This window comes from Amblyomma maculatum, chromosome 1 (genome assembly GCF_055883805.1).
Source record: "Amblyomma maculatum isolate TAMU_Amacu chromosome 1, ASM5588380v1, whole genome shotgun sequence".
In the NCBI taxonomy this organism is placed as follows: Eukaryota; Metazoa; Arthropoda; class Arachnida; order Ixodida; family Ixodidae; genus Amblyomma; species Amblyomma maculatum.
The window spans coordinates 159,524,533-159,540,311 of NC_139344.1; the positions used below are offsets into that span (position 1 = coordinate 159,524,533).

At 47.0% G+C, this 15,779-nt stretch overlaps 2 protein-coding genes across 2 annotated transcripts in view; one reads left to right on the forward strand and one right to left on the reverse strand.

Moving 5' to 3' along the window:
• Positions 1-313: 313 nt before the first annotated feature.
• On the reverse strand, positions 314-3,461 carry LOC146204740 (uncharacterized). Its single transcript, XM_084586553.1, has 3 exons — positions 3,030-3,461; positions 2,144-2,300; positions 314-922 (listed from the first exon to the last, which is right to left on the reverse strand). Exons 1-3 carry the CDS (start codon positions 3,190-3,192, stop codon positions 415-417), a joined length of 828 nt encoding a protein of 275 aa, XP_084442679.1. The 5' UTR covers positions 3,193-3,461; the 3' UTR covers positions 314-414.
• A 3,325-nt stretch (positions 3,462-6,786) lies between these two features.
• LOC146204741 (uncharacterized) overlaps positions 6,787-15,779 on the forward strand; it is a 9,819-nt gene continuing 826 nt past the window's right edge. Inside the window, exons 1-2 of the mRNA XM_084586554.1 lie at positions 6,787-7,281; position 15,779. The exon at position 15,779 is cut by the window's right edge and continues 826 nt beyond it. Of these exons, the coding sequence (XP_084442680.1) occupies positions 6,832-7,281; position 15,779 (451 nt within the window). The 5' untranslated portion in view covers positions 6,787-6,831. The remainder of the gene's footprint in view (positions 7,282-15,778) is intronic.

The window sequence follows — 15,779 nt, forward strand, 5'->3', positions numbered from 1 at the left end:
TGATAATGTTTATTTCGTTCGGAAAGGGCTTTTGCACTGCATAAATATTTTGTTACAAGACTGTTCGGTCATGTAGGTGCATAATAATAAACAGAAAATTTTTACTTCATTTTCTCGATCTTAAGGACCCGAGGGCATTGTGTACAGATCGAGAGGTAGAGTTAACATATGGAACATTTCTGGGATATGCTAGGAAAAAAGAGCAAAATACAGCACAAACAAGCAATGGAAAAATGAGCAAAATTATGGCGCGATGCAAAAATAAATCAAGTGAGATAATAGCAAATAAGATATAACAACATGTAAGGCAGAAAATAAAGCATAAGTTATAGTTAGTTGAAGGGGCACCAGGTGTTCGACAATCATCACACAGAACAAAAGAATGCATTCCAAAATTTTAGGGCTTCTACTCCTTTAAACATCTGTATCGTTAAGCTTGAATGCTTCCTCAACCAATAGTTTGTGGATTTTAAGTTTTAGGAGCTCTTTTCTAAGCTCATCCACCTTACCGAGGAGGCCTTTCAAACTCAATAAGAAATGTTCGTCGTCATCTACTGACATGGCAGCTGTTTTTAGCTCATTTAGCCTATGGCGATTCGCTTGGAGCGTTGACAACATTAAATCGTCCAAGTCGCTCTTCTTTCTTTTTGTGCGCTTGTTTTTATCCGATGCAGCCGTCTCTCCTGAACAGGAAGGTACATTTGCTGCAGACCTATTATATCCCTCATTGCTTGACTCTCTCGAAGCTTCTGGAAGGGGTGACACTTGCATAATATCCTCAGGAAGTGACATCTCCTCCTGAGTGCTATCAATGTAGAACGTGCGGCATAGACCTTCCACAGATGCAATTGAGTCATTGACTGGCTCAAGTGGCTGCTGAGTCAAAGGAACCGCAGCTGTAGGTTCGTCTCTTCTCGCCAGGCTGCGTACAGTAATGACAAAAACAAAAACACATTAGATGCCTATAGTCACACAAACTTAGGCATTATTAAAATTAGAGAGCAGTGCAATGCAAATCTGTATCACATGGGGCTGTCTTTAAACTTCCCATTAACATTGACAAGCCAATGTGCCCAATTGTACAGGCTGGCTTTAGCTTGTAAATATTCCACTCCTGGACGCTCTTTGTTAGAGTACAACTGAGCATAAAGGCTAGAAATTTTCTCTTCAGTGAATTAGGCTCCGATGAAAAACAAATTCTCCAGCACTACTTGTGACGGTACACATTTTTTTTTCTAAAAAAAAAAAAAATCTAATGTAAACTACAACAGAGCAAGAAATTAGAAATGTGAACGAATTCGGTTCAAGCGCATGCCTGTCCACCGCAGGCAGTGTGACAGTGGCCTTGTACGCCAGCTTCCGTCCTCACGCTTCCCCAGTACTCTGCCGGCAAAAGTTTGATGCTGCCGCTCACAAGAGTTCCCCAACATTCGGTCAAAGAAGCAAGGCGGTGCGTGACGCCCGCGGGTGTTTCCATCTGGCCCATAGCGGGGTGAGTCTTTTTGTTTCGGGGCGAAGATCCTATCTCAGTCGGTACATCCTTTTATTTTTTTTTTCGACAATCCCCGTTCGCACGTACTTCTGGCGCGCGGTCCTTCAGCAGCGCTTCCCACGGGATCCACTTTACGAATGTCGGAAAGGGATCTTCGAGACGTTTCGGTGCGGCGACTAAAAAGGTCGTGCAGCTGTATCTAAACAATGAGTCGGGGTGCGCAATAGACACAAACGTTCGCGAAACGCGTCCCATTAACTCCCCCCCTTCGGCAGATGCTGTTTACTTTTCGTCTTTTACGGCGGTCTTCTTTCAAACACCAGTGGGTCCACGCCAGCTCGGTTCTGCGGCCCGACCACAACCTTGCTAAGCATCGGCCTTTTGCTGCAGGGCAATACTGTTCCCTCACTTGTTGTCAACGAAGACGTCCTACAAACGCCTGGACGCCTCCGGTCGCAAAGCACTAAAGAATCTAAAACCAAAAAGGAACAGCGGGAGCATGCTTTCCTCCTGCGCAACAGCCCGGCGTAACTGCTTGCATTTCTTCGTCAAAATATTGCCGCTGCAGCTGCTTCTAAAATTATCAACCCATGCTTAGCAGCAAAATTCCACAGCTACTGACCAGCAATAAAGCAAATAATTCGCTTTTACCTTCGGCGTTGTATAGCGTCAACCAGGAACATAAGGTTTGGCATAAGGACCCATGCTTTCTCCACGTCCGCTGCGCCACTTCCAGACTTTACATACACCTTTCGTAGTCGAAGGAACTTCTGTCGCAGATAGTTCCAGCGGTGCTGTAACACTGCCGCTGCATTGAGCATAGAAAAAGAACGTGTTTATACAATGCAAACAACACATTGCAAACGGCGCACGCTGTAAGGAAGCTGGCTGCTGCCGTATTTCTAGCCGAGCATAATGTTTATGTACACCGACGTAGAAGTGAGCTATATGAACGTTTATTATGGCCTGCCAGTCTGAGTTCGGCAGGGTGGCAACAGAATCAAAAAGGGTAATGGCTTATTATGTGCGACGAAGTGATGGCATAGTCGGTCCTCATGCAGACACTCCTGCCGACTCATACTGCGAACCGTTCCCATAGACAGCCTTGAATGTTTCGGTTTACGGTTCAACTCCACACCGATGGTTGTCACATGCAGCGAATAGCACTTCTGTGCTAGATTTCGTGCTGATTTAAACTATAAATCACTGACGCACTCGTGAGAGATTTCCAAGCCCACCTCTGCACCAGAAATCGCCGCTTCACATTGTGTTAGCGACACAGCACCAACAACGCCCGAAAAACACCTTGACAGGATCCTTATCCTACCACATAAAAGCATTATTGCAAACATGTCGGTAATTAATGTTACGCAGGTATATCTGACGGGTTGCGAAAATGCACTGAAACAAATTAAACGGACAGCGCATTACCGCAAACATTATCAACACTCGCACTGCGCCATAACTTCAATTTTCTAGACGAGAGGGAGCATTTGATTGCAGTTTGTCCGCAAATGAAAAATTGAAAATCACTTACTGGTTTGATTCAATGCACTGGATATTTGCAGCCAGGCATCATTTTGTAGTTGCTTGTCACGGTGTGACTTCAGCCGCTGATCATAAAGAACCGGCCTCTGCCGTACTTCTTCGATGAGCAGCTCATCATTGCACAATGAAAACACTCCTCCTGTACTGCACATTGTAAACACAACACGAACACTGGCGAGCCGAAACAATCTAGCAGTGTCGGAACTATCAGAACGTCGAGTGGTGTCGTCTGCTATCCGCCAGCGCGCGAAGTCTGGGAGGACCGGAAGCCCAGAGACCGGAAAGGGAAAACCGAAACGGCTATGCTCATTGGTCACGTCGTAACAGACGCATCTCTACTAGTCGTAAAAGTCGCGGGTCCTCCGACATTTACGACCACGCCGGCTGCGTACGTTGCGCATTTTACGCTCAATACGACAGCAGTCTGAACAGACACGTTACGTTTTTTGCGCTTACGCTTACGATTCTTACGAATGATACGTGCGTTGCGCACGTAGTCTGAACGCGGCTTTAGCCGCCGAAATCAAACGGACCAAATCCCAGGTGCGGAGGACACAGCTTGCTGCAAAACTCTTATTTTAGTAGATATAAATGTTGTGAGAGAGGGATGGTGGAAGTTAGTACAGTGCAGTCACGTTACAGACATGCCACATCACATCACGTCACAGTCATATCACTTAACATAAAAGCAAACTCATAGTCTTTCGATTAGGCCTGTGCTTTTCATAAAGCGGAGCAGTGCCTGGGAGGCCTTCACCGCTCACTTCCACTCACTCCCTTCCCCCAGTGCACGGTAGCAAACCGGTTGCTGTTCCGGGTTAACCTCCCTGCCTTTCCTCCTCACCTTCCTCCTCCTCCTCCTTATTTTAGTACAGGTAAATAAATGTCCCCAGTTAACTTTTTAATTGTCGCAGTTGGGTGGTTAGTCCCAAAGGGTGCCTGAAGCCGTGATTAAAACAATGCCACATCAGGTTTTAGAACCTGTATGTAATCATCTTGATCTAATCTAATATCTAATATCATCTTGTATCTAATCTTGATCACCTGTATCTTGGTGATCAGGTTTTAGAACGAAGAAAAAATTACCGACGATTACGTTACTTCCTAATGCGAAATTTGAGCGCAGCAAATAAGCTGTTTCACCTTTTCGATAGATTGAGGCAAATCCGCCGCCACCGATCTGGCTCTCTGATTGCCACCACACAGGGGTTGCATTGGAGGAGGAGCGAAGAAAGGAATTAAGTTCGAGCCGGCGCTTTGACAACCGGAGACTCGCAGGAAGAGGGGGGAGGGGGGCGGCGTGTACACCCAGCGGCATACGATGGGGGCAGAAGCGCGCGCAGCAAGCGGACAACGCGATAAAGGGAGGAGATAAAGAGATAGCAGCAACTGACTGATGCTGCTGACGCCGATAGTGAGTCAACCTCAGCTGCGGTGTTGGTTTCAGGGACAACGCCGCCGATGCCGACGCAAACGATATGATACCCTCGCTTCCGCAGCGCCAAGAACCAGGTCTAGCCGTGGGAAGGTGGTCACGTATTCGTCGACGTGCCGGGGCCTACGTGAAATAACCGGCACGTCGGCAACTGAAGAGCACCCTATCCGCCACACAGGAACAGGGGGGGGGGGGGGACCCTCCCCTCCTCTTTCTGCATGGCGGCGACGGTGTTCTATGCAGTCACGTTATCTTGACTCTCTAGCGGCGTCAGCGGCATCCAGCGGTATCAGTCGGTCGCTGCTAGCGCTGGGGGGACGAAAGGGGGGAGGAGCTGGTTACGAGGCCGACGACGACGCCGACGCCGACGCGAAACCCAGGGACGGACGCCAAAGAGCTGCGCTCTAAAAAACTCAATTTAAAAAGCCCTACGGCGTGCAAGGCTTTTCTCCGAAGCGGAAACGGCGCTCAAGCGCCGCGCATGAAGCTCGGTGCAGATCATGGGGGTGACGTGTGCCGTGGCTACACACTGAGTTCGAACTACAAACGGTATTACGCCACGTCACGCACAGGTGCGGACATAACTAAACGGAGAGCGCTTTTCCGTTCAAATTACAATCGCGCCTTCTCTATTCGATATAACAAAACATTACTAGTGCAAGTCAATTCGCACTGGCGTCTACCAACAGCCCGCACGTACCATGACTTCCAATTTCAGTTATGTAACACGTGAAAAACATTAGAAAGAAATGGCGTGCTCCGCTTACTTTTGTCCGCACCGCTACATCTTTTGTCTCGTAGCCTAGTCCAAGGGAAAATCCAGCTATTGCTAACAGCGTGGTCTTTAAGAACGACGGAGCGAAATAACGAGCATGACACGTCGCAGTTAAAACGGGCGGTTTGCATTTGGCGTCGTAGCCACTGCACACGTCACCATCAGACGTCACGTCTGTAAGGAGCCACTTGCGCGTCTCTTGAACACACTTTCCGGTTTCGTAAGAGAAAAAAAAATGCGTTGCGTTTTCTGGTCCCGTAGGTCTTTAGAAAATTAGTTCTTCGTTCAAAAAACTGAAATGATATTGTCTTGCCCACGGCTTCGGAGTTTTATTTAGTAGTGCGAACAGAAGAATTTTGCAGCAAATTGTGTCTGCCGCACCTGAAATTTGGTTGCTGCTGCAAATATGCAAATATTTTACTTCTTGAAGGTTACTATCTTTATGAATTATTGAAAGTGTTCGCTGAAACACACACACACACACACACACACACACACACACACACACACACACACACACACACACACACACACACACACACACACACACACACACACACACACACACACACACACACACACACACACACACACACACACACACACACACACACACACACACACACACACACACACACACACACACACACACACACACACACACACACACACACACACACACACACACACACACACACACACACACACGCACGCACGCACGCACGCACACACACACACACACACACACACACACACACACACACACACACACACACACACACACACACACATATATATATATATATATATATATATATATATATATATATATATATATATATATATATATATATATATATATATATATATATATATATCCTAAAAAATAAAAGCGTTGCTCATAGGTGTTTTGAAGCACTATTTAATGTTAGAACCTAGTCTAGGACTGCTAAGCGTTTCCTGCAAGATGTGGCACTCAGGGTGTGGAAAAATGTACGTACAATTTTTTCGATGCAGACCAGGATAGTCAAGGCAGAACGCGGGTAATATTCAGTTAGAACCTATCTTAACATTTTATGGTGTATGCTGTATTCCTTGTGGGTGCAAGAATGCTTCACTCTCAAGGCAGAGGAAGGTAGCCGTAAACAGTCGTCCTCAACGGGCTTCCTTACCATCGCCATTGTCAGCTGCCGTGCCGATCCTTCCCTCGCCGTGCGAGGATGGAGGCACGCCGCCGTGGGTACGGGAAAACAGCGCTGCTCGAGTTACTTCCGGTCGCGCTGAGGAGACCAGCATCGTCTCTCGCATCCGTGAGCCCCGGCGCCGGCAGCTTCATTTTCTATTCATACTATGATTTTTTCTCGCGCGAAGCGCCAGCGTCTCGATTGCTGCGGCGCCTCCGTACAAGGCAGCATCGTCGTCCCCAACGGTAGGCACGCAGCCTCCGATTGCACAGTATATCCTTTCTCCAGCCGCAGTCGCGGACAACTTCTGGTAGAAGCAGCGCCGCCACTCGCGTCCATTTGGCGGGCAAGCGCAGTAGTTGCACGCGCTGTTGTCACGGGGCCTGAAGTCTTCGAAATGCTCGCTTTAGGCATCCTGCTGTCGTTGGTGTTGACGAGAGGTTGGTGCGCGGCGGTTGACGGCATCGACAAAGGGCCGGCGAATACCACTGTGCTGGGCACCTCCCCTGTACCCGGTAGCACCGCTGGCTACGTGGGAGGGGTGCGAACGACTTCTGCTCCTTCCGACGACGCCCTCGCGGCGAGTCCCGCGTACAACATCAGCGGCTACAAGCCAGGTTGGAGCCCCGATCTTGTGGGAGAGCCTGTTGCGGAGATCATCTTGGTGAGACACGGGGCATCCGACTTTGCCACTGACACGGACGTGACGGACGTCATCAAGGAAGAGGCCAACGTGAACAGAAACCCCAACTGGCTGCTGGCCTACCTCAAAAAGAAAGCGCGTGCTGCGGCCAGGTTCCACGCTGCCAAAAGGAACGGCACAGAGGCGACGGCGGCTGATGACGTGGTAAGAATAATTACTTGGTGAGCTCAGGGAGCATTTGGTCGCCTCTTTGAGGTCGTTCCCTTTCCGTCTTGGTGCACTTGTTATTTGTTCTACCGGCGCTGAATAACGCCGCGCAGAAAAAGGAAAAGGCGCACAAGGTCTAGCCATTTCATTTGCATGGTCTGTACACGATGGACGTTGTTTGCCATGTTAACTGCTATGACGAAAAAAATAAACAACCAAACAAACTAACTGTACAGCGTGCTTCATAGCAACATTAGAATAGTAAATAAAATACTCGCAGATGTAGAAAGAGCCATTCTCAAGGAGTGCTACTGCTGGTAGTTACCCAAAATATGCAAGAATAGCTTTACTTACCCCATTTATTCAAACAATTTTTAAACCGCTCTAAGTACGTGGAATATTTCAAGTTCAAATTGCGGGCATTCGAAAAAGAAGCAAACAGCCCATTGTTTTTCTAAGCAGCTATAGGTTCAAGCTTTCATTCTTCGTTTTTTAGTAAAACCCGTACTAAAGCGAATGTGGCTGCAGCAGAAAGTGCACACTGATTATGCATAGGTGGCCAGCAGCTTCGAAGCGGATGGATGCAAGAAATATCATAGAGCAACACAGCCAACAAGAAGAGACACTGGAATGCAGCCGATGCCCTTGCAGCCGATGTTTGCTCTCAGCGCACCTAGCAGAGGGGGTGAAGCTCACCAGCCTACAGCAGCCTTAGCGATAGCCCCGCCCCGCTTGCTGCCAAATCTCTGAGGATGGACGTATGAAATACAAGCACGCCCCCTTTGAAACAGGGTGGTGGCAGTTTCCACCATTCTCGACTTTTCTTTTATACCTTGAACTTTGTCATTAATCCGCCAACTTTTTCGTCATTTCAGTAACTAATTTTTTTCGCCCTTTCTAACCTAATGTCACTTTTTGTTTTTCAGCCACCAATCTTTCAATCGCCTTTTGCTAATTTGCACCGCAGATTCATTCACCCGACCACTGGTGTCTTTAAATCGTAGGACCTCAGGAAGGGTGACTGCGCTTGCATCGGCTTCCGGATAGATACCGTCACATTAGAGTATAAGATGTTCAGTTGTAACCATGGATTTACTGCATATTTCAGATGTGTCGTCTTCTTGGTTAAATTTCTTTTTGTAGCTGCGTATTCAAAGGCACGCAGATCTAGCTTCAAAAAGCCTCTTGAGCTATCAAAGAAATATTCTTTCTTTATCTGCCTTTTCCAGTTCCGATATATTTCTACATTCTGTTTCTTCTCCATAGAATTCAACCATTTTTAACCTTCTGTGTTTTATACCTGTCGTTTAGAGCTCTTATTTTTCCGACCTTGTGCCCTGCCACTTACTGGTTCGTTTCCTAGTTCTTTTTTCAGAAGCCAAGTATATGCTACGCCATCTGGCGTAGGCGTGAGACGCCGAGCGTGGGTGCGAAAGGGCCCGGGTGTCCCTTCTTGTTGCTTACGTTACCACATGGAAATATCCTACGGTGACGCCATCTTTTTTGCAGGCCACTGTAAACGGCCGCTGAGCGAGCGCCACCATGCGTGGAATAATCAAAGTCGGGCTTTATTCGCACCCGTTCTGATCTTAAGCATTCCATTTTCAGTGCGGAAAAAGTGTTCGCACGACAGCTATACTATAAGGATCACATACTATTGTGGCGTTTTCTGCTCTTAAGCCAGTGACGAAGAGTGAAATATATAAGAATGCGACGAAATCACTTTCACGTTTACTGCCCAGTACAGTTTCAGTCACCAAAAATGACTTAATCGGTGGTTTTTTTAGTGGCGGTTAAGCATTCCTTGTCTGAAACATTTCACTTCCATACACACACTAGGTTGCCACCTGCACAAGACGATCGATGACAAATCTCAGTTCCATTTGACGTCATCAATGCATACAAATATTTTTAAACTGGTTCAAGTTAGTAGAAGCACTCTGTATAAGGCCACATCTTCGATACGTAAATACACCCGGAGTGGCTTTACTCTTGAGCCTCTTTATATTTTGTTTTTACGAACTAGAAACCGCGGACCAGTTTTCAGTGCTACAGCGTTTAGAGTCGCGTTTAGCAGAAAAATCTTAATTGTGCGAGAGAGGTCGTCATGTAATAATGAAGCTATACGTATAAAAACATTTCTAAGAAGGAAAATCTGGTAGTCAAGTGGTGGAAGTGGTGGAGTCGTGGAAAATTGAGTGAATCGAACGTCTCACCCTTCGGCCGAAAGCGAGAGGCACTACACCTGCGCCAATGATTCTTTTTTCTTTTTACCGGTTCGGACATTAAAATCAAGGTGTTACAGTAAATAAAATCATGCCGGCTACGTTTTGGCCAACATGGTACTAAAATTGTGTTAACAACACCAACTCATCCAATACAGGCATTCATTGTGATGGATCAGGTAGTGCTTTATACACATTTCATCAGCACATAACACTCTCAGTAAACTGTTCACGAACCGGGCGAATAACCATGCCTGCGTGTCGAACTGCATTCGTGCTTTCCACACACCTGGAGGCCCAGAATCACAATGAGGTTATAGGTGTATCATCAGCGGTATCCACTGGCAAGAAGCGTACGCCGTACGAGTCCAGGGCAACTGCTTTCTTTTTAAGTTTTTTTTTTTTTTTTTTTTGGAGCACATCCCAATGAAAGATGGGATCCAAGCAGTCTAGGAACACATGGACCCCGCCACGGTGGTGCTGTGGTTGGGGCGTTTGGCTGGTGTGCCCAAGGATGTGGGATCGAATCCCGGCCGCGGCAGTCGCTTTTCGATGGAGGTGAAAAGCTAGGCGCCCGCGTGCTGTGCTATGTCAGTGCGCGTTAAAGAACCCCGGGTGGTTGAAATTTTGTGAGGCCTCCACTATGGCGTCTCTCATAGTCGAGTCGCTTTGGGATGTTAAACACCACAAACCAAACCGCACGTGCGCTTGCAAGCACGCAAGCACGCAAGCACGCAAGCACGCACGCACGCACGCACGCACGCACGCACACACACGCGCGTGCGCGGTATTTTTACACTTCATTTTTTTGTTGTTAATATTTTTCTTTATTGCCTGCCAGGCGTTGACGTCGATCATGCGCTGAGCTCGGACGCCGAATTGTGAAATTGCAGCGCCCCTGTGCGCATTCACCAGAACGCGCTTTTTGCGACGATCCCCGTCTCCGGCCCGCTTCTGTCGCATTTCCTCCGCCTCTCGTGCCCGCATCTCGGCATTTCCGCACCGCCTAACCCTCATCGTTTCTGCATGCCTAGCCTTTGCCTCCACATTCTCGGCTTCAGGGTAACTTGGGCGACCCCGTCACCGAAAACCAGACGTAGATTTACCATTGGCACTAGTAGAAGAATGCATGCCGAGCAGGAGTAGGCATAGATGCATCATATGTTATACTCATAAGAGACGACGATGGCAATGAGAACATCCCGCACTGGTAAACGGAAGCGTAACCATCGCATATGTATAATTCAAAAAATAGGTCAGGTCCACGTCCATTTATGCGAGAACTACGTTCATTTTATACTGATTGCGCGCTGTCTGATGCGGCAGCACAGTATACGATACCACGGTTGTCCTGTGGGCACCGCATGCTGGCGCTAAAACTGCATGCACCGAAGAGGGAAATTAGCGGAAATTTAATTTGTTTCGCGCTTAATTACTAGTTCTGTAATAGTTCCTTTCTGATGACACATGTGTGCGTTAGCATACAGTCGTATACGGCAAATCATCCGCTTGACGCACCTTAACTCGAATGTAGCAACGTTCTGTAGGCTGCGTGATCGCCTCGCAGTCTCAAGTTTGATTCCCCGTACATCCGGAGAAAATTTTATTTCTTTGCTTACTCACAGATTTTCGCGTTACAAAGGAGAACAACGCCGATACGAACTTTTCTGCGACACGGGGCCCTTAACGTAACCGCGTTGTGCAAGCTTGCAAGTAGGGCACGCATGCGTTTGTTCTCCGGGAGCTCGAATACATCCGCAATGCCAGAGATAATGTTGAAAAGTAATGCAGGTACGGCAGATATGCGGCTGATAATGGTTGTGAATTTTAAAAATTTCAAATAGACAATTATCGGGGAGAAAACGAGGGGGTGTGTATGGGGGTATTCTGAATCTTCGCGCATGCAGCGAAAGCGTTAATCGCTCCGTCTACCGGCTCAAGCTTGCGGATCCTCGTTCCTTTATCTGCACTTTGCTACTCGCTTGCTTACTAATTTTTTAGTTTGCGCCTCTGTTATCTCAAAAATACTCATTGGTATGCAGTCGTAAGCTACCATCTATATGAAAGACCCCCCGACATCCTCGCTTTAACCCAGCCGCACGAACGTGCCAGTGTGGCCTGGGGGTAGCATACCAAGCTTGGGATCGAAAGGTCCTAGGTGGCTGGATTTCAATCTAACCTTCTCATTTCAAAGTCGAAGGCAGAGTGGGCGGCACCTGCCAACTCGGGCATATCATGCGGTATCGTGACGTCACAGAACAAATCGACCAGTAAGCGCACCGCCATCATCATCATCATCAGCCTGATTATACCCACTGCAGGGCGAAGGCCTCTCCCATATTTCTCCATTTAACCCGGTTCTGTGCTAGCTGCATCCACTTGACCCCTGCGAACTTCGTAATCTCATCCGCCCACCTAACTTTCTGCCGCCCCCTGCTACGCTTTCCTTCCCTTGGAATCCAGTTTGTTACCCTCAGCGACCATCGGTTATCCTCTCTTCGCACTACATGTCCTGCCCATGTCCATTTCTTCTTCTTAATTTCCACTAGAATGTCGGTAACTTGAGTTATTTCTCTGAACCACTCTGCACGCTTCCTATCTCTTAATGTTACCCCTACCATTTTTCGTTCCATAGCCCTCTGGGTTGTCCTCAACTTAACTAGAACTCTCTTGGTTAGCCTCCACGTTTCAGCCCCATAGGTGAGTACAGGCAAGATGCAACTGTTGTATACTTTCCTCTTGAGCGATACCGGTAAGCTGCTAGTCATAATCTGCGAGTGCTTGCCAAATGCGCTCCATCCCAATCTTATTCTTCTTAGTTGATATGGCGCACCGCCATATCAACTATCAACTGCCTGAGGCATGCCCGTGACCTTACACTCACAACGCCAACAACGCCGACAATGCCGACGGCGGATATTCTGGAGAAGGTGGCCTTTAACAATCATGTTGAAAAATTAGAGGTATTACTTTTGGAACACTAAGCGTAGACGAACGCGCTTCTTCAAATCGAACCCTTCCCTACTTATCCTTCTTCCGCCCTTTTATTGGCTAGCCTTCGAGATTGGCCTGTATACGTGTAGTGAGAGGTAGGAGTACGCCATGACTATGGGCATGCCACGACAAATAGGTGAAAAAGTGCTCGTTGTCTTTCATCGTGAGGCGGCATTTCGATTTATAACCTAGCCTTCGCCAGCTATGCCAGGAACTTCGCTAAAACTTAGGTACCCCCCCCCCCCTCCTCCTTCTCTTGTAAGATATCGCAACGGATAACGAGTTAACGAACACGGTCAACGGAGCCCTGTTGCGAAGCTAGCAGTATGAGACTGGCTTTAAAATATAGGCAGCGTTGGAACAAACTTTATTAGTTGTAGAGTCACACCGCCACACACCGTCACGACCGTGCCACATCAATGCGCGCTAGACTGCGATGTTAAGAGTGGCCTAAAAAGGTTGTTGTAGCCGCGGGCAAAGAAAGGCTTTTGTGCATAACATGACAGCACCCGCTGAATGTGGCATGGATACATTACTCAGCAGATGACATACTTATGCCGGCATAATTGCTTCTATTTCACAAGTATGACGACTCGCCAGCGTGGCCAGGTATGCCCATGTTTCTTAGAAAAACAAGTCGGGCGCACGGCCAGCCTACAACTGCAGCATGCCTCTAGTGTGTTCCCTACAATGACTTGGGCGATTGTGCAAGTTGCTGATGGCTTTTGTCCTTAGTCGTTTTGGGCAAAGCGAAGATTAAGTAATAACAATGTTTTTGCGCACCTACTTATAATGCGCAATGTGATTGTCTTTAATTGTGCATACTTAACATGATATATTTGAAAAAGTGAAAGCGGCGCAATTTAGAGGTGAGACCTGTTGTTTTCATCCAAAAGAAAGGGAAACCTGCGCCGAGAAACAACCGGAAACATTATGCCAGCCGGACCATGTGCGCTCTTGCTCGAAAGAGCTCCTTGCAGGCTCGGTTTATATCGCCTAAGTCTTCTTTTAATCCTTTGAGATATCCATCAATAAGGGTGTGATCTCAAAGTTAAATTTATAGCTACAAAGCTTCGCTCTTAAATAATAACCAATAATAGTCTATGCGTTACGTGGATAGGAAAACTGGATAGCAGGTTAGATTAAAATAAACCTACTTGTCTTTAATTTGATTTCTTTTTAATAAATTTGCTTCATTTTGTTTTGACGTTAGGCATTTTGACTGATCAGATGAGCAGGGGTTTGCTCGGAAGAAGGAATTTCATATCCTCTTGTCCTGAGGTCCAGATGTCCTCCTTCAGAGATCACGCCACCAGATCAGAATTCAATAACCTAAATATATTTCAGCATTACATGCTTCTAGGCTACAAGGACAAATATTCAAGAAGTTGTTTAGATCCTTGTTGACTAATGTACTTGTATAGCGTTGATATGTCTAGTCAAATATGTTTGATATTTAAATTAAAGCAAACAAAAATTACAAATGTGGCAATATTTTTATTTTTATTTGTGTTCAGCAATACTTGTTCCCGCTGCCGTACTGCAGATGATTTTTTTTTTTTTAATGCAGGCATATCGGATCGTTAGACACATTAAGCACTGTTCATCCGCTCTGCATAAGTGAAGTGGTTAGGTAAGAAAATAACTGTCTCAGATGACTGCACGCTTTTGCTTTCAAGTGATGTAGACAGGCCCTCTGATGAACAGAACAGCTCAACAAGAAGGGCACTTGATTCGCTACAGTGCGCCTGCATTAAATTAACGAACATGGGTGGATCGATTTTAGAAAACGTTTAATTTCACATAAAAAGAGTGTGGCTGGCTTGTGTTCCCGGCACAATGCATTCAGTTTAAGAAGAACTGGTATTTTCGGTAGTTTTAGCGTAGTGGCTTACCGTTTTAGTATTCGAAATGTCACGTAAATATAATGCCAACGGAGCGCGCGGCTCACTTTCCTAGCTGATGAAAGTGACTCGGTATTAAGGTTTTCTTTTCAGCAACGGTAACAAATTAGCGACGGCTTCTTCACTGAAACACAACAAACAATGACAATGTAGACTAAACTTAGCTCACAGGCTACGCCCTATCTAGTACAAATTCGACGTCAGCGTCACCAGAGCGTTATAAAATGGCATCTTTTGGTCAAAAATAATACAATAACGTGTACGATATATATTTAACTCTCCCTGAAACATTGCGCCTTCAGCTCTAACGATACGCTGTTGAGCTTCCACGAAAGTAACGAAGTTTGCGCATACTTCGCTGAAACAGCATTGTATAACGAGAACCACTAAGTTTTCTAGCAAATACCTTTCTACATAGCGCATACTCCTACCGCTTACCGCGTACCTTGCGCTGCCTTGTGCTCGCCCTGTTTGGTTGGTACAGGTGCGCGCGCTGCTAGCTGGCTCCTGGCACCACCTGATTGCTATCTCGCATGCGCGGTCGCGGAGCGTGCTATCCGGTCAGCGGTAGCATTAGCGGTACAGGTGCTTTAGAGTATCGTGACCCTATCTGTCATATCGGGGCGCCAGGACCCAAACGCAGGATACTACGCTGAAAAGGCGAACGATGTGGCCAGATACGGTCTGCGTCTTTCTATATATGCTCTTGGACCCTATTCCAAATCTGTCAAGTGCCTCTAGCAGAAGGAGGCACGCGCTACGTTTTTCGCCCTTCAGGCATTCTGGGCTTACTATGGGAGAGAAATACGCTGAAATAATGACGTATGCGTCTGTCGTTTCCTTCATTTCTTTTTTATTTCTTCCCTCACGTTCGCATGTCTCCATTTTTCCAAACCGTGAGAATAGCCTGGCAGTATTGGCTTCAAATTATCCTCGTCATTATGCCCCTGAGCCCATTCCGCAGTGTGCCGTCCGCGTGTATTGGACAAGTAAACGAAGGAAGTGTATAGAGGCCAGTATATACAGTGCGGAATATTAGCGTGGCTGATCTTTTACGGGCATGACGCTCGTGCAGCTGCCGTTTACATGCCTCTGCAGCGGCGCTCGATCGCAGATATATATTCTGTGAATCCCCGTACCCGCCTCCTTGGCTCTGCAGAGCGCAGCTTAAGCGCTGTAGACAAGACTTCTCGAGTCTGTTCGTGCTGAGAATTTGTGCTTGTAAGTTGTCCCTAGGAGTATGCAAAGATATCGAATATATCCTCACTCAATACAGCCAAAACTTCACGCGAAGCAATCGTTTCTCATTAGCGCGAAAAAGTGTGAGCACGAGAAACACGTCAGCAGCCAGTCGTTTTTGGTGACCCGCAGC

Bases quoted from the DNA above. Each gene is read 5' to 3' on its own strand.
- LOC146204740 (XM_084586553.1), bottom strand. From the start codon at position 3,192: ATGTGCAGTACAGGAGGAGTGTTTTCATTGTGCAATGATGAGCTGCTC. The intron at 2,301-3,029 runs GTAAGTGATTTT...TGCTCAATGCAG, and splicing joins CAGTGCATTGAATCAAACCA to CGGCAGTGTTACAGCACCGC. The intron at 923-2,143 runs GTAAAAGCGAAT...TACTGTACGCAG, and splicing joins GACGCTATACAACGCCGAAG to CCTGGCGAGAAGAGACGAAC.